The 22430-nt window shown below is 48.0% G+C and overlaps 1 protein-coding gene across 2 annotated transcripts in view; it reads left to right on the forward strand.

Moving 5' to 3' along the window:
• The first annotated feature begins 10371 nt into the window (after nucleotides 1-10371).
• The window catches only part of ERI3 (ERI1 exoribonuclease family member 3), a 135260-nt gene continuing 123201 nt past the window's right edge, over nucleotides 10372-22430 (forward strand). Inside the window, exons 1-2 of one of the 2 annotated variants that reach the window (XM_049808810.1) lie at nucleotides 10372-10456; nucleotides 20141-20415. In XM_049808810.1, coding sequence (XP_049664767.1) covers nucleotides 20164-20415 — 252 coding nt within the window. In that variant the 5' untranslated portion in view covers nucleotides 10372-10456; nucleotides 20141-20163. The other variant, XM_049808811.1, reaches the window with a different exon arrangement.

Consider the following 22430-nt stretch of genomic DNA (forward strand, 5'->3'; position numbering starts at 1 on the left):
TCGTTTTAGGTGTGTGGGACTGGTACTCTTTACAGTTATTTTCTGAAGGGGATGAGAAATGTTCGAGATCCCTTAAGAAGAGATCAGAGCTGTATCTGATATTGCAATAGCTTTATCTATAGAAGGTCATACTTGCTCTTCCTGTCTTCACTTCAGCAACTCACATCAAATGGAATATAGTCTGAACAGGTCACATCCAACCCCTCGATGTATTGGGGTAGCTTGGCCAGGCAGGCAGGACCTCAAGTGGTCTCTAAAGGACTGGTAGCTGCAAGTGTTGAGCTTTTGCACCGAGAAGAGAGTGGGAAGGGGGAGGATAGAGGAGAAGGAGAATATGTTCTCTCATCAGTGCTCTGTGAAGCTGGGAAACAGCTGCCAGAGCTGGAGACCACAGTGGATAAAGGATAACGCACTTGCATTAATGTTTTGCCCCAATTTGTACGGACTTAGAATTCTGAGTAGGAGGCTTTTGGCCTGGGGAAGCTGGCTGAGGTCCTCCAGAGAGCAGACTTTAAGGCCAGGAGGTTCAATTCTGAGCACGGGGTGAGTTGCCTGCATGTTGACAGGCTGAGCGGTGAATCAGTCCTGAGGGCCAGAGGACGGAGAGCTTTGCTTGCTCTCCATCAGCTTGACCCTTTCTCTGTCAACCGAGGCAAGATGCCTTGTTCCCTGGAGCCCCCAGATGATGGCTGGTGCCTCTCACAGGGAGACGAAGTTCCACCTGGAGCAGCCTGGTCTGAAAACCTGCCAGCCTGGCTTTAAAAGTTGCAGTAGGAGCTGATTCCCAGGGAACTGGATGTTTGCAGAGCACAGTGCAAGACTGCCCATGACTCGGTGAGATCCAAGCACTGCCCACTAACGAGTAATGTTTTTGTGAGAGACTCATATAAGCCATCCGCGGTTTCTATTCATTTTTCCACCACCACCCCCCGGCAGCTTGTGTGAGGCTGAGCAAGTCACTTGCTCTCTCTGGCTGCATCTAAACTCATCTTCATTATTGCACATTTTGGCTCCCTTTCATCCTCTTCTGTCGTGAGGAGTTTGCCTCCATCCCTCATCTTTGAGCAGGAATGAGCATGCTGATGCTCCCCTCCATCCTCTCACTGTCTCTTGTCTATTTAAACTGTAATGTTTTAGGAGCAGGGACATTAACCCTCGTCTGGATTAGCATCGCTCTAATGTAAATAATATTAGTTACATTATAGATGTTTCCGTAATTAGAGTTCCTATTTCTATAGGCATTTAAACACCTCGTCTCCTCATTTGACAGTTATGTTATTTGATTTGTGTTCTCCTGATGTGGAGATCGGTAGAGAAACCCTTTTATCTCTTCTGATGAACGGGTTTAGACTATGATTGGATTTGATTTTTTTAGAACCATGTGTAGGGAGGAGCCCACAGATACCAGGTACGATTTGTGTAAGGTGGGATACTGCCACAGAATTTGAATGGAGGTTAAATAATGTGGCAAGAAGCAGGGTTTTAAACAGTGGGGTTTTTTCAAGGAGCATGAGGTAAGGACAAACCCTTTCAAAAGGATGGGGAAAAAAAAGAGCTAGCCTAGGTGGTGAAGCTTTTTGGGAAGAAAACTTGCGCCCCCCGTCCCCGTTTGCCTGCCTTTTGAACAGGACACGTCAGTATTTGCTGGTACTCTGAGGGAAGCCTACTCACGAAAAGGTTTACCAGAGATGATTTTATCAGAGAGGCTTGTCTTGGCAGATGGCTGTATGTTTTAAATTTAAACAGAAAGGCATAAATAGTAGAAAAGAAAAGAGGGTAATAAGAAAAATATTAAACTGCCCAGTGCAAATCCTTGGGGAACTTCTATTGCAATAACTGACCTCCCATATAGCACCATTTATTTCATACGCTGGCAGCTTTATAGGTGCTTGTACAGCTACAGACGAACACCAATTTGCCAGCGCAGTTTGTTTTGATAACTGTTGTTTTCAATAAATCTATATTAAAATCAAAGGGAAAATTAAATAGACCGGAGTCAGTGGCACTAGAGATAAGGTAGCACATCACTACACTGGCCTCTTCAGCTGGAGGAGCTGTCTCTACCTCCACCGTGGGTCACAGGTGTGATGAATTTCAGCAGCCTCAGCTGTGCTTTTTGATGGCAGCCAACATAAGTGAGAATATTTCGGAGGAAAAGCAATTTTGATATTTCAAAGCTCGGCTACTTCAGGGCTGTAACAGGGGAGGAGGTCCAGGCGAGGATGCACTGCTCACTCTCGCAGGCTCTTTCTCTTGGCTTTCAAAGGACACTTGCAAGCACAGAGGCCAAGGTCTCCAGCCTTTAGACCCCCCCGTGCTGTCTCCCAGGTCCCCTTAGGTGTTCCCACCCCTACGTGGCAATCCACACCGCAGGCGCTGCAGGAGCTGCGAGTGGTCCCCAGGCAAGGGGGATGTCTGTGTCTCAGGCTTGTCTGGACATGGCACGTCCTTCTCCTCCCTTCCCCTGGCAGACTTGGTGCCTCCGGTGGCAGAAGGGGAAGTCCTGGTGGACAACAGGGAGGAGGGAAAAGAGAATAGGAACTCCAGGGAGAGAGCTAAGAAGGAAGGAAAGAAGAAAGAAAGGAAGGAAAGAAGAAAGAAAGGAAGGAAGGAGCGAGCTGGGGGAAACGATGGGAGGAAGAGAGAGGCTGGAAGAGGAAAGAGGGTCTCCAAACACTAGAGAGGAAAGACAAAGAGGCAGAAAATAGAATAAACAGAAGGGGAGACGATGGGGAAATTAAAGCAGTGTAGACAGAAGGTATGTGAGGGCAAGGGTCTGACTCTCAGCCCCTTACACCAGGGAGTAACCCCTTACGCACCTCCCTCCCGGTGAACTCAGCTGTCCTTTGGAGGAGCGTCTTTCTGGAGAGAGAGGTGAGACCTTACGTTTGGTGAAAGGAGCCGCTTTGGCCAGGAATTTAGGAAATACTCTGAAGACCTGGCCTCTGGACACTTGGAGCAGCAGTGGCTAGTGCTAGCCAGGTAATTATTTAGTTTCTACGGGGCAGTTTAGAGGATTTTTGGGTCCAAGGAGTTTTGCATAGCACTGAAAATCACGGCTGAGTCCAAACAAATAGTGAACATAAAAGATTTCATGGTAGAGCAGGTCAATTTTTTTCCAGCAGACCAGTTTTCCACCAGAAAACGCTGATGGGAGTAACTGGAAGCATTTCCTAGGATATATCAACATTATCCAAGCTTTTGCTGAGAAATTATCCAAAATGTTCATATGTTTTTCTTCTCATCTCCTTCTGACAGTATTGTTTTACTCCTGTGTTATGCATTTATACCCCTTTCGGTCCAAGCTCTTGGCCAAAAACACGGGGTCTCCTGAGCTGAGGGGGAGCCAGGCGCTCTCTGGGTACGATATTTTTCCTTTGCGAAGTTTCGCTTCCCTGCCCGCAGCAAGAATCAAACGACCAGTGACGACGGGCTTGTGCCAGGCCATTTTCCTGCCAGCCATCAGCCCGAGAGCTACTTCAGGTCTTTCTCAACGAACATGTTCCCTGTGCTTGTTCGGATTGTGCTGGGCGCTTCTCTTCTGCCCGGCTGCTCTAGTGTCTTACGTCCATCTTTTAAAAGCGCTTTTGAAAAATAGCAGTCAAAACCCGTCATCGCCCCGGCTTGGGGAAGGGATCCTCATCCTTCCTGATATTTGGTTTCGGGAAGAAACTTAGCTGATTTAATAGGGATCTTAAAAAAGGGTGGAGATTATGCCTGTCGATGTCATGTACGGTATAACGAAACGTAACAGTGTGGTGTAATGGATGGTTTGGACTTCTAGAATTATGTAATAATAAAAGAAAAGAAACGTCAAAGTGGTAAAGTGAAAAGAAAAATACTATTTTTATTTGGGAATATGTCATTAAATGAAAAAAATCAGAGCGCTAAACTTTTTGTCCCTGCTTAGGTCAAAAATCATATTTTTTGAAACCTCAGAATTTCCCAAGGGACACAAATTCCTTTATTATTATTTTTGGCCAGCTGTCTTCCATATGACTGCCCATGAAAAGTATTTTATCTCGAGTTAAAATCCCACACATAAAAATGTCTCTCTACCTTCCAGCAGGTGTGCTTGTCCTATGGGAAGATTTGCTTTATCAGCAATTTGTTCCTCCAGGAGAAACGCTTAATTTTAGATGTTTTTTCCATTTACACTTAGAGTTCAAGACACTTGAGCAGCGGCTCAGTATTGGGTGGCCTGTGCAGGCGTCAGAACCCTTCCTTTATACACTGCAACCCTATTAGCTAAAATACTGGCAAAGAGATTTTGGTGAAGTGGGTTTTTTTAATGTCCCATTAAAAATGTTTAAAATGTTTAAAAATGTCCCATTTCACTGCTGTTGATGCCCTCACTTTGAAATACAGCTTTCCCATGACGACATAGCTGTAAAACACATTCAACTTTTTTTTTTTTTTTTAATTTTTTTTTACTAGTTAGCAATGGAGTTTTGCTATAGCCATTAAAATATAAAGAATAAACTGCACCCAACTGTACAATATTTTTTTACCAGCATTTATAGTGACAATATAAACTGTGAGGGTTAAGCCTGAATTTTTTTGTGGATGGCATTGGAATATCAAGATTAAGTATACAGTGCAAGCACAAGGGTTTTATGGCATACAGTAATGTAAAAAAGGTTGTATTTCTTTAGCAAATTGACATCACTGTTTGTCCTTCTTTCTTTGTACTTCTTGGGTCTGATTTTTAGGAGGGAGAGTTGGAAAAGGCATGGTAGATGATTCAGTGCAGCTCCCTTGAACCGGAATGGGGTTGGCACCGATGGGATGTTTTACGGTGCTGTAAGTGGCTGGTTTCATGGTTCCCACCGCTCCTCTCGGGAGGTGATCCCACAATTTAATGCATCGTAGCCTCAGGAAATTTCTCCTGATGTTCAGCCTATGTTTTCCTTCGGTCAAACATCTTGTGGAAATGCTCTGGTGAGTGGTCGTTTTATTTTGTGCTTTGGTGCTGACACCTTCCTGACACACGTAGGTAGTTTTTCTCCTCATCCCACGTACAAAGTGAGGGTAAGGGGCAAAAGCTGGATTCACTGGGCACTTTCTACCCTCCCTCCTTACCCAAGCCGCCTACCAAGGGGTGCTCCTGCTTTCTGAAGCACATGCATCGGTGGTAGTTTCACGTCCAGCACCAAGCCCCGTGTGCCCGGGGCGGTCACACCGCACCCCTGCAGAGGGGAACCGTGGTGGCGTGCAGCCCAAGCTACGCAGTTGTTTGCATTTGCTTTGCATTTCATTGCATCCTCCCGCACTCTTGAATAATGGGGGATATTTTAGAGACAGGACCAGCCTGTCTGTCCAGCTTCGTGCAGTGCCTTCCGTGTTCCGTCAATGTGAGGTCCAGCAGGGACCAACCCAGCAAAGCACAGGCTAGAGAAATGTAATGATCCCACGCATCAAAGCCCAGAGCTTTGCCCAAGTCCAGGCTCCAGCAGACCTTCTACAGAGACGTCCTGTCCTGATCTGAAATGTCCAAGACTCCCTGGACCTCTGTTAATACGGCCCAGTCAATAGCCACTTTCTGATGTCCTGCTATGTTTTTCTAATGCACTTTATTTCCTAGCCTGCCAAAGGCTGTCCCTCTCACCTCTGTTTTAACTGGAAAAGGATTTCCACCCCATGGCCCTGATTCCCGCTGAATTAATGGTTTTTGAACTGAATCAGCACATTTGAAGTTAAAACAGATCCCCACTGAGTCTGTACATTTTTATTACTGTGCAAGGAGTGCTTAGGAAAATAAAAGGAACAAGAAAGCCCTGAGAGTGGACCACCCTGTTGAGGGGGGAAATATAGAAATCAAGCATGTTTATATGAGTGATATTTATAGGGTCAAGTGACAAATATTGTACGAGGCCTTGGAGCCCAGCTCAGGAATACCACGTACCAGTCTGGGCAGTCGTGCTCAGGAAAATTTAATTGAAACTAGAGCAGGTGCAGAGGAGGTCTACTAAGTCGGAGTGGGAAATGGAAAGCTAAGGTGGTGAGGAGACACAAGAATAAAATGGTTTGTTTAGCCCAGCAAAACAAAGATGACAAAGATGACTGGGATCTGAGAGCTGCCTATAAATACACCAGGGGAGGAAAAACCCCCGCAAGTTAAAGCAAAGGATCATTTTGCCAGAGTAAATTAGTGTAAACTAGCTATGAACACATTTTATCTGGGAATTAGAGGAAGTTTCCCATCTGTCAGGCAGAGAAGACCTGAAGAAGCCTTCTGCTTGGGTTAGCATGGGCAAGTAAACACACATATGTGAAGATGGAGGTTGATAAAGTAACTGGGATGTTGGATGGGAAATTATATTACAAGATGGAAGAGAATGGCTCGGTAACCCTGGGGCTCCTTTCCCGGCCTATACTCCTACATGTGGATTGCTTCTGTGATCTGAAATCCTCTTTTGCCTTTCCTTTGTGGAGGACATCAGCAGCTTTAAAATCTCCTGTCCTTATCACCCAAGAGCCCTGTGCTGCATCTGCAAACCTCCTGGCCCCACAGACCTGCTGTTGCTGCTGCTCCCAAATTCATCAAGGGGGTCACTGTCAAACAATGAGACACACTTGCTCCCACCGGGGTTGAATGAGCCGCTTTCTTTCAAAACACCCTTTAATTGACAGCTAGGAATAGCTTTCCATGATGACAAGCTGTCATTAATATCATTCACCAGAATGATACCCCAGTGGTAGTGTATGTGTTTAGAGGAAAAGGGAGAGAGAAATCCTCTGCAAACAAATGTTTCAACAGAATACATGAACTGAGCTGTGGTTTCAAGAATGACAACATGAATATAAAAATGTACGTTGTGAATATTAGTATTCCCTTAAATATGTGTTCACGTTGGTTAATGAGTCCCACCGGTGGCATTAGTAACTGAAGGATTTGGGTTGGCACGTTATTAACTTGTTAAGTAGAAAACAGTGATACAAGACTACTTGTCATGTGTATTATAAGACATTTAAAAGTTGCATTCAGCATAAGCAGCTGAACAGAACTAACAGAGTCGCCTTTAAAATGAGGTGATGTTTCTTTGTGCTGTAATCACGTAACATCCCATTGCTTTTAAAGGAGCTGTGGGCCCTTGGGAAGGAGGTACCGGGAGCAAGGCTGGGGAGGCAGTTGGTGGGACCCTCCCTCCTCCTCTGTGCTGACCCAGCCATAGGCAGCGACCTGGTAGTCCATCTCGGGCTAGGATGGGCTCAGCCCTTTATTCACATGGAGGATCCCCTGGAGCTGCCACAGGGGGTTGGGGGGGGGGGGGAGGGAATGTGTGTGTTATTCTGTATTTTCTGCCTTACCCTGCCCCACCAGTTTGCTGCCTTCTCGTAAAGCCCTGTCCATCCGTCAGCCTAGAGGTGGCTGCACATCTGTGCTGAATGAAATGATGCTTTGTTAGGAAAGTGTTGGGGTTTTATAACAAATAAAACTTACAGGTAACTGTAGACCAGGCTGCTGCATCTGCTGGTGGCAGCACAGGGGATCCAGCCATAGGAGAGGGGGGCACAGCTGGAAGCTTCGAGCTGCCCTTTCCACCCAGGGTTCGAAGATAGTTCTTAGTGTAAACCAGGACAGCCCAGACACTGCCCCAGCGTGCACCCTATTCCTTCTGGGCTGCTTCTAGCCATCCCAAAATCTCTAAAGTAGGACAAGCAATTAAGACACCAGAGCAGCTCCTGAAACACACTCGCTTGCTTTCGGACTGACGGAGAACTGATTCTGTCGGTCCTGAGGCAACGGGGTAGTGGGACTGGCATGGGCTCTGCTACCAGGAATAAATAACGTGACCCTGATCAGCAGCTACGAGCCCTTTTGCCCACTTTGCCCAATCTGCATGACGCAGTTTCTCAGCATTGCTTGCCCAGGGCCCCATGGCAGTTGTCCACCTTTGCAGTTCCTACCTCTGCCACTGACTGAGTCCCCTGGGGAAGGGAGCTGTTCCCAGCGAGGATGCTACAGGGGCCCTGTGCATTGATGGGGCCTCAGTAGATCACCTTCGTTCATTTTTCCAGAAGCCTGGAGTGAGCCGGTTTAATCTGTAGGTGACATTTTCAGTGGCCTGCAGTGTTCATGTGAGACATGCACGCTCACATAAGACAGGCTCAGATATGAACACTACAGAAACAGTGACAATATTTAATAAAACATGCCTCTCCTCAAACTGGTTTGGGTGCCTTCTTTGGCAGCTGATAGCTGTGCCAGAAAAAACAACCTCTTTGAAAGTGCAGTTGCTGAAGGGAATCACGTTGCTGTCTTTGCAGTCTTTGGAGGACAACTTGTACAGATCTCACAAGGGTCACCGGGGCTGGCAGAAGCCAGGTTGTGGCTCCAGGTTATTGCAGATGCTCAGCTGGGAAAAGGGGTTCCTCCCCCCCCAAAAATGGGCAGGAGGAAATCTCCCGCCTGCTGTGCTGCCTGACAAACCTGGGAAACAGCACGAGGCTTGGCTGATGAAAAAAGGACATGAACACATCTATGAGCCATTCATTGTTTGTCTAGACTGAGAAAAAAAATTTTTTTTACTGCTACATGCAGAGGTCAGCAGTGAAAAGGCCTCCTCTCTCTCATCCTTCTAGAAACACAGGCAGGCTGCAAGCCCTAAATTTCAAGCTTTGGGGCTGCAGCGTAATTTCAAGCACGTCTCAGCCAGTTTCCATCCCTGATAAGGAGGGGCAGGGACAGATCGTTCAAGGAATGCCACAGCACAAAGGCCTTCAATTCGCTCTCCTGGACTCCTGGCAAACCATACATCAGTCACCAAAGGCTTGACAAATCACAGCGATACAGCTAAGCTTAGAAGTAAAACTTCACATTATCCTTGCTTATGTGGGTGGGAGGCTGGGAGATGCCAAATCTAAGAGGGCTTAAAGGAATTCTTTCTATTATTAAATGGTTTGCTGTTGGTATTTTTATGGTTCTGACATGCTACTTTCATGATTCAGGCCTCCCAAGTTCAAGGCTGCATACAAAGAGAGCAAAAAGCTAAATCCAGCCTGAAGAGCTGGCAACGCAATTAAAGGCAGGGGCACCAGGCATACCCGGCCAGGTAGCCGGGACAGTGTGCGCAGCCCACCTTGTGTGGAGCGGCAGTCAGTGGTCTCTGCACTCTGGTGCTTACCTTTGTCCAATATTTTAAGGCATGGAGCCAGAGAAAGGCTTAAGGGATGATTTGAAGAGGACAGCAAGATGACAGAGAGGTAGGACTGCTCCTGCCTGCGGGCAGAGGGCGGGTGACGTGACCTCTAGGATCCCTCGCAGTCCTGTTTGTGCGAGTCGGTGACTCAACCGGCGACCGGTTTGCGACATAAAAAAAGAGTTTGCTCTTTGCACACATGTGGAGTGTCAGGGACGGTGCAAAGGAGCTGCTGGCTTGAAATGCGGAGGCGTGAGTTAATGTGGTGGGCAAGGAAGGAAGCAAAGCAGGGAATGGCCCCAGCTAGCACGCTTGCTGTGCTTTCCAAGGGTCACGGATGCAGCAGTAGGCTGAAGATTAGGCACCGTCGCAGGTAAGATGTGCGAGTCCTGGCTGAGGGTGCCAGCCACGTGCGCGGGGAGGAGGTGCCACAGCTTAGGGGTGTCTGGCGGAGACCGGGCAAGGCCCAGACACAGCTCTAGGATCAGAGAGCTGCACGAACACAGCAGAACTGGCAGCTGGTGACCGACGTCCAAGCGAGGGGTAGGAAAGACAGCCCCAGGCTTGCCGAGGGACCCGACTTTGACTTCATCCAAATGAAACGGAGGGAGGAAAACGCTGGCCAGCAGCAGCAGCTGCGGTTTACTGGTGCAGCCCTACCCGGCCACCGTGAAGACCGACCGACAGCTACCAGCGCCGGCATCGCCGCCCTGATCCAGAAGGAAACCAAGCGGTGCCGTGAGGCCGGCGGCAGCAGCGGGGGCCAGGACAGACCCCTGCAGAGGGGTCCCCGGTGAGACCCGCACCCGCAGCCGGCGCCGCCCCGGCACGGGGGACGTGCCCTCTCCCCGCTGCAGCCCACGCGAACTCCCCCCGTGCGTGGTGTGACATTTACAGCCGAACGCTGGGCTCGCTGGGGCCCGGGCGGCCAACAGAGAGGGGAGGCCTCGGGGGCCGGGGGGAGGCGGCGCTGGGGGCCCCACGGGGGGCGAGCAAGGGGCGGCCCCGGGGGACAGGAGGAGGTGAGCCGGTGGGGAGGGGAAGGGGCGGCCGCCGCGGGCCGGCGCCCGGGGACCCGGCGCGGCGGCGGCGGCGGCGTCGAGGCGCGGCCACGCGGCGGGGCAGGGCGAGGGGGGCGGTGCGGCGGCGCCGAACTACAAGCCCCAGCGTGCCCCGCGCCGCGGCGGGCGGCGGGCGGCTGCGCGAGGGGGCGCGGCGGGGAGGAAGCCCCGCCCCCGGCGGCGGCAGGCGGCGCTGCGGTTGGCCGGCGGCGCTGCCGCTCAGAGCGGGGTCGGGGGTCAGAGTGCGCGGAGGTGAGTGGCGGTGTTGGGGACTCGTGGTGCGGAGTGTGTGCGGGGCGGGGGGGGGGGGGAGGGCCGGGCCGGGGCGGCCCCCGCCGCGGGGCGGGGGGGGCGATGGGGGTGGGGGAGAGCACGGCGCCGCCGGGCAGCGGGGCGGCGGCACGGCCGCGGCGGGGGCCCGGCCGGCGCGGGGGCCCGGCAGGCCCGGCGGAGGCGTGGGGCCGCCGTGGCCCGGGGCGGGGGGTGGAGGCCTGGCCGGGAGCCGGGGGGGCGGGGGGTGGGGGGGAGCCGGGGAAAGGGGGTGGGGGCGCGGCCTGGCCCCCCGCGGCGGCGGGGCCTGCGGCGGGGCGGCGGGCCGCGGCCGGGGGTGTGGGGCGGCGCGCCGGGCTGCGGGGCGGACGGCGGCGGGGGTGTGGGGAGGCCGTCGGGAACGGGACGGGACGGGGACGGCCCCGGGCCGAGGGGAGGGCGCGGGGCGGCGGCGGGCAGGCGTGGTGGCGCCTCGTCCGCTCGACGCCGAGCCCCGGGCTCCTCTCTGGTGGAGCTCGGGGCCGCCGGGCCCTCCGCTCCCCGGGCTCTGCCTTGGGTGGAGGTCCGGAGGGTGGCGGCGGCGGCGGCCCCCCCGGGTCCCGGCCGGAGCGGGGCCAGCCGCTGTTCGGGCTGGAGGAGGGGGAAGAACGTGTCTCCCCGGGGAGCGGGGGGGCGGCAGCGACGGGGGTTTTACACGTTCCTTTTGGGATGTGGAGGTTCATAGACGGCGGTGGTGGGGAGTAGGAGGTTTGATTTTTATTTTTTTTCAATTTTATTTTTTTCCTGTTTTTCTTTTATCCTGTGAGATTGAACTGGTCACCTGTCTCAGATCTTGAGACTGAAGTAAACTTGAGAAGGCTTAGAAGTGCAGGATCTGTTTACTTGTTTCCTGACTGGCAGTAGGAATCTCTTCTCCTGTTCTTTTCTTGCTGCTGTGCCGTTACAGGTGTTTCTTCTAAACTGAGATACATGAAGAGGTGTTGTCGTTTACTCCTTATGTTCTCTCTTTTACAAGTCCTGTGTCTGGTGGATTTACGTGGTCATTGCTGGCCTGTTTGTTTTACTACTTTTTTACTTATCTCTTTCCTTATTGAGCTTCTGGTTTCAGAAATGGGTGGATTGACAGCTGCTGCTTAGTCTGAACTCTTAATGTTCTTTCAACAGTGATGCGAGGGACCAGCAAGTTTTCTAATAGGTTAATGCTTGCACTGTGCCTCAGGAAGGATGAGGTACGCAGGGCCCTGGGCAGGTACATCGCAAAGGCACTTGTCCCATCAGATACTGTTAGATAGTTGTTTGAGGATTTTTTTTTTTTTTTTTTTAATGGTAACTTGACTTTATTTTATCCTTTAGTTGCTCTTTGCAACATTGTAGCATCTCATATCACTTGATGTTAAAGTTGGCATGAACTTTTATTTCCAAGAATGAATTGTTCTTAAAATAAGTAATGTGTTAGAAGTCCAGTTGGTTACTTTTCAGTGTGTGCGCTTGGGAAATTGGATTTCAGATATTTTTGTTTCCCTTTTCCAGTACTGAATTCTGGCCTTTGCAACTGAATTTTCATGGTAGTTTATAGTGCGGACTAAATGCCTGTCTTGTTTCAAAGAGTGGCCCTTTTATGGTTTTTGTTCATCTCAGACTTTGGGTTGCTCCACATGAATGGTGTGTTGGGTTTTTTTTTAAAAAAAAAGCCAGACAGATTTGACCGTTACCAAAATCCAAAAGAAGAAACCCATTAAAGCATTAAAAAGAAAATGCTCATGTGTTTGATGCTAAATAAAGAAGTCCTTGGATTGAGTATACACTAATATGACCTAAAGTTTCTGGTCTGCAGTTGAGAGATACTTAACTTGATTCCTTTAGGAGGCCCGATTACAGCTGTTCTGGTGCTCGTCTTGTTTTGGCTCTGCTAACTTTGGTAGGCCTTGATTTTATTTATTCTCCCTCACCCCCTGCCTCCCCCTTAAATTTTGGAAATGGAGCTCTGGAAGAGACTTAAATGTGTTAAGTTTTTGCACTTGACTCTCTCTGGGTATCAATCCAGTAGCCACCTCCAGTAAAGGGCCTCAAGACTGCAGAGTGCAGGTCTGGTGAAGTTCAGGTAAATGGTGTAGGACCAGCCACTCTGTACTTACAGGAGAATACTGAAGGCTATTAAGCAGCTATGCATTTGTCTCAAGTGTGTCCTTGGATCCGAAGCACGTGTTATTGCTGGAAGTGGTCATCGCGGAGACTCCTGGTGTTTTACTCTAGTAGGGCTGAGCTAATATATCAGTATGGTGCAATGGCAAGCAGGCAGATGAGGGGAGGAGAGAACAAGTTGCGGCTCTCAAAGCGTAACCTAGAGCAGAGGTGCTGGCTGTTGCTGCTAGATACCATTTGGCAACATTTCTCTCCCCTAAGAGAAGTTACCTGTGTTGGCCAAATGCCACCTGAGAAGTTGCATTCTCTCCAGATACATTATGCAGGTAAAGATACTTCACTCCCAACCAAAAAAAAAAAAAAAATTCCTCTTTTTTTTAAATTTCAGCTGTATTTGTTACAGTTGGGGTTTTTTTGTTTGGGGTTTTTTTTTTTGTGGTTGAGTGTTAGGGTCAACGTCTTCTCTGGCTGGTTTTCCAGGCTCACTGAGACTGGGTTGTGTGGAAACCATGCCCCACTGTAGCTGCTGCCTTGCTTGGAGCATTTGCCTGTCTACCAGGACAGAGCTTTAACAGAATACAGACTTTTTTTTAACACTTCTGGAGTTCATTTGTGAAGATCAAAAGCAGCCAGTCTATTGAGCAATGCAAGTGTTGTCTCCCTGAATCCAGGCTGAGATTTATTTGGCACTCTCGGGTGTTAACCTTCAAGTTCATTTTTCAGATAACGAAGGTGTGCAGCTGTATAAGTGGTGTGAACAACTGTGGCATTCATGTGTATGAAAATCAAGTAATTATGCGTGCTAGATTCCATTAAACAAAGGGTGGCCTGCTACGTCTCCTTTCCACTAAATTAGGCCAATATGCGATAGTAGCTTTTACTGACTAGAAGCATAGTAGCTACAAATCTCTTACTCCTGGCACTAGGAGCTCTGCTGTGGATTGAGGGCACTGAAATGCCATAAATTTCAGAACTTGCTCCAAAGACCAGGGCTGGGAAAGTATGAATGAAAACTAAGATGTGTTATTTTTTGACAGCGAATAGATTGACCATTGGAACGAGCTGTCTGAAGGTAGTGGGGAGCCTCCATACTTGATGCTGCAATTCAAGGCCAGAAACTTTTCTGAAAGGTGTTCAAGCCTTTGGGCTCAATTCAGGAGTAATGAAGTGGAAACTTTATGGCCAGCATTACATGAGGTTCAGACAGGATGGTCCGATGGGCTTTCCGACTTCGAGTTTTATGTGTTTATGCTGCTAGAGCCAAGATACCTTCTCCATTTCCTGCAAAGTGCCACGCCATCCCAGGTGTATGTATCCTGGTCTGAGTATGTGGCTGGGTGAGCGGCTGAGCAGACCAACAGCTCCCAGTGGCTCATCTTCCTCCTGCTTCTGTGGGCCCATCCTCTCCTTTGAGCTTTGGCACTCATCCAGCCTGACCCCGAGCTGATTCGTCTCACTAAACCAGCAGGAAACTATCTTGTTTTAATTGTGTTTTATTCTGGCTGCATTAGTCCTTTTATAGGTTCCTGTGGTTGAATTGGCTCACAGAAGGGCCAGACAAGCTCAGGAACTGGTGTAGGGAAATCAGCAGGAGAGTAAGACCGAGAGGGAAGGACAGGCCTGCCTCCTTTTGGCCTCCCAGACCTATTGGCTTGGTTACCCCCATTTTGTGTAGCTTCACCCTCGCAGAGGTGAGAGACGGGGCTAGAGGATTCTTGGTCTGATCCTCTGCAACCATTCTTTTCCTTAATACCAAATCTGCTCTTCCACTGTGACTTTCCAGTCTTTTGCTGTATGCATCTCTGTTGTTGCTGCTTTGTTTTAATTTTTGTTGTTTCCTTCCTCTCCATTTCCTCTTAAGTGACCAGTCCTTTACTGTGTGGAACTTCTTCAGACTCCAGCTTAGACCTGTTTGCCTATCTGCTGTTACTCTTGGAGGAGGTTTAAAAATACACAGCAAAGCCTGTCTTAGGAGACCAGTCAAGGAGCTGACAAAAGTGGGTTGCCTAGCAGAGGTGGCCTGATAAAATTGGAGTGGAATTGTACTGTGCATCTTTGGGACGGCTTCTGGGTGGTCTGTTCAGACGAGTTTGAGTCCTGGCGGTGTGGAGTCTTGTGCGGGTTTCACTGTGTTGTCAAGTGAACTGAGATGTGTTTGTTTCCCAGCCTCATAGGGTGCGATAGCCCCAGCAAGTGCTTCCCTAAGTAATCAGCGCCTTCGGCCTCGCTCATTGTGATCTCACAAGCCATCGCGTCTGTGATGTCACAATGGAAGAGATTCTGGTGCTCTGACATAGCTGACATATCTGGTGGTGCCTTTGACATATCAGCCAAGGAATGCAGCGGGAAGAATGAGCTCAAGAAACGGGAGAGACCTTCCTTAACCCGAGAGCGCCCTCCATCCTTTAGTCAACCCTTTCTGTGTTCACTTATCTCTTCCATAATGGCCATATAGAGGGAAGCTGGTGCCTATATAGAGTGAATTATTTTTTTTAATTGAACTACCAAGATGCACGTATCTCCCGGATGAGCGGTTGCCTGACTTTGCTCCTGTAACCCTCATTCTTCTCTGCTGTTACCCTCACTTGTTGTATTGCATCTAATTTTAGACTGTAAGTTCTTGAGAACAGGGTCCTTTTCATCTCTAGTGGGAAGAGGCTGGGTGCGATTGCAGAGTGCTGTAAAAACAAAATGATTGATGCCAAGTTGTATCTGAGCTGAGTAATGATGGGACAGCATATAGGCATCCCATGGCAGTGCTTTGGGAAAGTTACATTACAAATTTTCCAAAACATGGGCATGGGCACTCCTAGCAGTGCCAGAGACAAACCCAACCAAAAGTGAAGGGAGTGCAACCATGGAATTGTACTGGATTCGTGTTCAAGGGATGATACTGTGAGGTTAACAAATTAAAGAAGCAAATTTACCTGTCTAAAATTGTTACATTATTAAAACGGTTCCAAAAGCTTTGTGTTTTGTTGTTTGTTTTACTTTGTTTTGGGGGTTTTTTTGCAAGTTTGGATGGTGACAGTGGATAAGCTGGTTTTGTTCATAGTCTCTCATTTCCTGCCTTGCAGGCTAGCCAGGTGCTGTCATTTTTGGACTGTAGTTCAGCTAATGAAATATTTGGGTTTAGGTTAAGGTTGAGTTAAAAAAAAAATAGTTCTCTCTATTGTTCTTCAGTTATATCTTCACACAACTGAAATATGGGCTCACATTTGACCTCTTGAGTATGCATTTGAATGGCTACCAAAATGGAAGTCCTGCATATTTTTTTTTTGTTATACTCTGTTCCAGGTGTTGCTAAATGTATGCAATTTTGTTCTACAAAAACCATCTTTATTACCCTATCTTTTTACTCTTTATAATTTAATAAAATAAGACAAACCTGACTTACATTTTGGATTGGTTTTGGTTGCTCTAGCCTTGAGTTCAGTTGTCTGTAGGAGGCCAGGAGTCACAGCTGCCCCTACCCAGGCTTTGCACAGGCAATGAACTGAAGCGTATGACTCCCAAAGCGTGCTTGCTTTTATTTTTTAATTTTGGTTTGTCTTGTCCTTTAGATTAGTGTCAGGGGTTTTTTGTTTGTTTATGACAAACTTTACTTTTTTGTTTGCTGTAACAAAGTAATCTAACGTGTAAACACAGGCTCTTGTAAAACATATAATTTCTTGGGTGACCCCTCCAAACTGAACTTAGTTTTTTGTCTTCTTGCCCCCTCCCTACATCAGCTTATCAAACTGGACAGTGAAGTGAAATATTTTGGGGTTAAAGGCAAGCTGTTGAAGTCATGCCTTCTGTTGCTGCCAGGTGATTTTAATTAGATGTGGTTGTAAAAAGTAAATATTAATGTTATGTGCAGAGAGGCCATTAAGCTCAAGTTCCTAGACTAATTTGTCTCACCGTTGATGAATTTGAATCCTCTGCAACTTGCGTGGTGCACATCTCTGTACGTGGCTTTGGGGCTGTCCCGCAGGTGGGGGAAGAGCACTTGTAATGCCCTGCTGGCTTTTGTCACCAGTGTTCTTCACGTGGCGGGAGTTCCCCATCTTGTTCCTTGCCGCTTGTGGTTGCCCCTAAGCGGCTTCCCCAGTGGGAAGCCTGGAGCGTGACAGCCACCGGTGCAGATTCTCTGTTTTGTGCTCAGTGGGGCCCCTGGCAAGCCGGCAGCTACAGCTGGCACTTGGCTTTCTCCTGGCTTTCCTTACTTGCTGGTGATCAAACTGTCGTGCTTTAGTATCGTGTGCTTGGACCACTAACAAACGAGAGCTGTAGTCAGCCTGAGCTTGTCCTGCTACCTGCGGCTGATGTCCAGAGATTTATTTTTTTTTAATTATTTTTAAAAGACAGTTGCTGATTATAGCTGGTGATGTCACGTGTGGCACCCGCTGTTACACAGCACATAACGTGAACTTTATCTTCCAGCCGAAGCCCACCACACGTGGCCATTTCCCGTGTTATTGGGTGTTGCAGATGTAAAGTGCTGTCACATTTTCCTAGGTCTGTGTACAATCTGTCAAAATAATTCCTGAGGTCCAGCCTCAGTTCGTGGTCCCGTTATGTTTCATACGTATCTGTGTAAGGAATTGGAGCTGTGTGATACGAAATATTAACCCAGTAAGGTTGAATGCCAGATGTGACAGCTTGCGCTGTCTGAGATTATAATCTGAACTTGTGTGCATAAGAAATATATATGTGGTGTTTTACGTAGGTTTGGAAATGGAATCACTGAACATGTGGATTTATATGGATAGAGCCGGGTTTCTAATTTTTGAAGCTGTGTTGCTTGCATTGTTGACCGTTGGAAAAAAATAGGGGATAATTACTAGTGCCTTGCATTGTCACAGACGTTTTGAATGCTTTACATGACTTCTAATAAAGTGTGTTTGCTCACCAGCTATCTTGTGCTCTGAGGCACTCTGACCTTGCCAAAGAAGATGATGTGAGGTCTTCCCAGGGCACCTCGAGCAGTGGCTGGGTAAACACGCAGTTAAAACTTCATTGGGCTGAAGGTGCAGAGTTTGCAGTGGGGTTGCTCTTATTTGTATGCTGTCTGTGTAGGGGAATCGGCATGCAATACCCCACTTGCACACCTTTGTTTGGAGCTTTGTTGCTCCTTCTGCTACCCGGGAGAGTGGGGAGGAAGGCTGCTTTTAGGATGAGGAGCCTGGTCCTGTCATTTGACATGGACCACCTGCAGAAGTTGTTAGTGTAAACAGGCACTAGACAGATGTTGGCTGTTATTTCCCGCTGCTGATGTGCCATGGTATGTGTGTGACACAGAGCTGCTGGGATCCGGAGTGGTGCTGCTGTGTCTGCGTGGTGACATGCCTGAATCCTGCCGAGACGGCTGGTTTATCTTTGCCGTGTGGACTCAGTGGCTCAGGAACCTCTGCGCTGCTGTGCATGGTGTGGGCCAGCCTGAAGATTCATGGGTTTTACGTCTGATGCCCTAATCTTGCCAGTTAAGATACATTAGAGAAGTACTGATCTTGCTCTGTGTGGGTGGATAATGTATGTTTTATTGCATGTGTTTGATTTAGGGGTTGGAGCCTGCCTGCCTCCCCCACTCCAACTGTATATTTTACTTTATGCAGCAGGCTAAAGACCAGGTTTTACCGCAACTAACTTACAAGCTGCTTTATTCTGAGATACTATATTTGCTGTGATGGGCCTTTAGATTCACAGCCAGTAGCTTGAAGATTTAAAGCACGTATACCTTAAATATCTCTTATCTGGTGCAGGTTAGAAGTGAATATAGCTAACTTCTATTTGGCTGTAATGCATTTATTAATGACAGTAAAAGTTGTGGATGGAAAAGCAATAGGTAGAACTGAGCCCCTTTAGAATAAATGCAATGTTGAGCTCTCCATTATGGTTTTGTAACTTGAGTTTTCAGTTTTCTGGGTACCTGCTCCCTGGCACACTGCTTGAATAAAGCAAGCAGCCCCCCCAAAATGTGAAAGCCACAAGGTGGAGATGCATTTACGCCATGGAGTTGGCAGCGTGGGCAGGGGCTCAGTGTTAAACATCTCAGCTCCTTTGATTTTTGCCTTTCACTCAAAACCTTGAAAAGGGAAGGTTACCAAATGCATGTTTACTCGAAGCACACAACCTGCTCAGCTGCAATTATCTCCTAATCTGGTCCTTCCGAGTTTCTCTGGTCTCGCAGGTAAATACAGATTTAGCCGTTATTCGAGGCATATTATTTACCTCATTAAGTGTGTGTTTTGGCACGTGCATTATTTACCTGACGGACTAACGGATGGGAGAGAGCAAACGCTGTCTTTTGTGCAAACAGCGACTTTGTTCATGGGCGGCGAGTCCTCCGTTTCGCCTTGCCCGTTTCGGCTCCATGTGTGGCAGTGGGCACATCCAACCCTTCACCACAGAGCGAAAAGTAAGCGCAGGCGTGGGGAGGCTGGGCATGGAAACCAGGCGGGTGAGGGGCACGTGGTGCGATGGAGCTCTTGCCCAGAGCCACGAGCAGTGGGACCAACTGTGGGGATGGATTTAAATATCTATGCAGCGAGGTATGTGTGTGTGTATGTATATGTGTGTGTATATATCTATATACACACAGTTAGAGGGGGTACTCATATCCTTGTTCGAGAGGACTGGATTGCTTCAATTCGCCTGTTTTGCTATCGGTCACTCTACCCAGCTATGTAACACCTCCATGAGTTGGGCTTGAACTCTCATCCCAATAAATCTATTAACAGCCCTGAGGCTGACTCGCTTTGGGCAGTGACAGTCCTGTCAAGTTTTTCCTGCAATGTTTTAAAAGAAAAAGGGGAGGGAGGGGAAATCCAGGTAGTCTCATGTGGATAATGTGATTTATTAAATAGCATTTGTTAAATAGAAGCATCAGAAGTGAGGGTGAGGGATTTGTTTGGGAGGGACACTGTAACCTAGAGAGTCCTGCTTGCATTTTACAGTTCCTGCAGTACACAGAGCAAATGAGAACTTCCCTGGGGAGGAGCCTTCTAGCTGCCAGACATGGATTTGTAATGGAAATGGGAGGTTTTGGTGCAACTAACAGGTGTTTCAGGGCCAAGGTGTTTGGATGGGTTGTAGTGTTGATATGTGTATTGCTGTATTCAATTCCTACCATGTATCAGAAGTTGCATTGCATATGAAAAGACCAAAGGCGGCCTCAGAAATGTCAATGGAGTTTAGATCAGATTTTCTATGTTTTAAGTGGTTTGTTTTGTGTTCTGCTATGGTAAGGTTCAGCAGGGGGGTGTGATCTGGTGCCTGGAGCCATGACTGTTGTGCGTCTCAGTTCTTAATTTAGAGCCACTTGCAGAGGTTAATTTCCAGTTGCCTGTGATTCTGAACACCTTGAGCTCAGTCCAAATGTCATCTGTTGTACTTAGAGCAGGTTACTGTGTTATTTCAGGTTTGTGATGCTGGAACCTCCATTGGGAAGCACAGAGGAAATCCCTGTCAGAGGATGACCATGAAGAGATACTAGCAGAGATGAGATGTACGTGTGCATGAGTAACGTGAGTCTGTCTTCAGTTTCAGATGCCTCTGGATGTTCAATGATAGCACTCCTCCATACTGGAGCAGCAAAGTTTCCCCAAAACTTACTTCCAAGGGCAAGACAAGCTGTGTGCTCCCTCCTCCGGGCTGGTGTTCTCAAAGGGTACAGCTCCATCGTAAGCAGGAAACTGGCGTCCCACGGCTTTGGAGCTTCCATGGCAGCAATGTCATCCTTCCCTCCACAGAGATATCACTACTTCTTAGTGCTGGATTTTGAGGCTACGTGTGATAAACCACAGATTCATCCTCAGGTAAATAGTCAATCCTGTTGAAATTATCCCCTTGCAAGTTGCTGCGGCTGTTCTGAGAGGTGGAAGGAAAAAGCACAGTGCTGGCTCACTCGTTTTCTCTGGTTTGTCCTGCCTCCTTTCTGTTGCTGGTCCTCCAGGGCTCTCGCCAGTCACCTGCTCTCTCAGGAGCAATGTCAGGACCATTCGGTGGGAATGAAATGAAGGAGCCTGATTTCCATCAAGGAAGTGACAATTCATGTGTTATTGCAAGCATCTTTGTCATGTATGCTTGTCATCTGCCTGAACTGGTGAGGGTCTAAAATTTTTTGGCTGAGAACCTGCATTAGTAGAGTACTCATGGCAGCCTTGTTGGTTCTGCAAGGAAAAAGGCATGTTGGAACATGAATATGTGCAACACAGTGGTGTTTCCAAGTAGAGAAGGACAATAGTTTGGAGCTGTCTGGTCTTGATGAAGTTATCTTGCCTGGGTGTTAACTCTGGAGTGTAATGAGACAGGAAGACTTCAGCTTCAGAGAGGTCTTCCAGTGCCCTACCACTTGAGACATACAGAGATCCAGATGAAGTACAGAGGTTTTTCTGCAGACAGTTCTTCCATAGTAGTGTAGAGCATATTAGTAAATATATTTTCAGTTGTCAGCAGGATGGGCCTAAGTTTTCCATTTAAATTAGAAAACCATGCTAAAAATCAAAAAAACACACTGATATTGGGTTGGTAACAAACAAACAGTATTTCTGAGTCTCTAAATTGAACTTGGACTTCTCAACCTCCTCTGCCAAGCAATTGGCCTCTTACAGGTATTGCTGGTAATATATGCATTGGGTCAGAATAACTTCCGTTTGCTTTGTTTCGAATATAGTAAAGGCTAAGCGGTTTTCAGTGTGGTATCTCATTACTGAAAGTGACTCCATACAGTGTGTTCGTTTCCCAGTGCAGCTGTGGTTTCCCTTGGGCTTGTCCTGTCAAAGGGATGCTGCAAGTCAGGATCAAACTTGACTTCTCTCTTCCCCAATAGTGCCTTGGTGAGTGCCGCCTGCTTCTCATGTTTCTTGAAAAATGGACAGCAAATTCCCTGCTCTTTTGCTGGGTCTTTGTGGGAGGCTGTTGTGGCTCTGCATCCAGTTCTGCTAGCAGGGTCTTAACCACTCTCCAAGTGAGATGTCAGGCTATTTCCTGCACGCTCTGCCTCGGGTGCACAGACCTGTCAAAGCTGTAAATTGGATCTACCTTGTCCCTTTGGGTATGGGTTTGGTCTGTGCACATTTTGATGCAAAACCATGATGCATGTGGAGCTAGTTTACAGCTAGCAGTAAAAAGGAGCATGAGTGGAATATGATTACTACTGTTTTAAGGAGCTTTGTCCCCAAGTCCTTGCCAGGGAAAGTAATGGTCTGGGCCAATGCAGATCTGCTATATATTTTGTTAGTGAGATAGCACCTTTAAGGTGGAGATGTTCTTCAGTGTTGTTTTTCCAGTCTGCTGTGTTCAGTGCCTGTCTACATCATACTGTGCGTGGAAAGGGCTGTCAGTCCCTCATATCCTCACCAACAAATTAGTTTGACAAATAAAGAAATGGCTTTTGCTACATGGGAGTCACTCGCTGTAGCTGGAAAGGCTGAAGGTGCCTGCCAGAGTCAGGCAACTTTATAAAATTAGACTTTAGTTGATGCCCCTACCCACATCTTACCTTTTTGCTGACCAGCATGGCTTTTATCCTCTTCACTGCTTGGCGGTGTGTCATGGTGAGCAAACTGTGCCATGTATTTCAGTAATGTTTTGTGCAAGGTTTTAGTGGCAGGATCTTTCACTGGAGCAGTGGCAGATGGGTTTTGGAGGTTTGGACTGAGGACAGACCTGGGAGCTAAGAATGGTCAGGTGCTGATCTTCGCTGTGATCCTGATCCTTTTTCTGCTTTTGTTTTAATACCTGCAAAATAGAAGTCTAGATACAATGAAATTCAAATGCATTGGGATTTGGTGAGGAGGCTGCATGCACAGAGCTAAGCTGTGATCCAGGT

Source organism: Accipiter gentilis, chromosome 8, assembly GCF_929443795.1.
Source record: "Accipiter gentilis chromosome 8, bAccGen1.1, whole genome shotgun sequence".
Lineage (NCBI taxonomy): Eukaryota > Metazoa > Chordata > Aves > Accipitriformes > Accipitridae > Astur > Astur gentilis.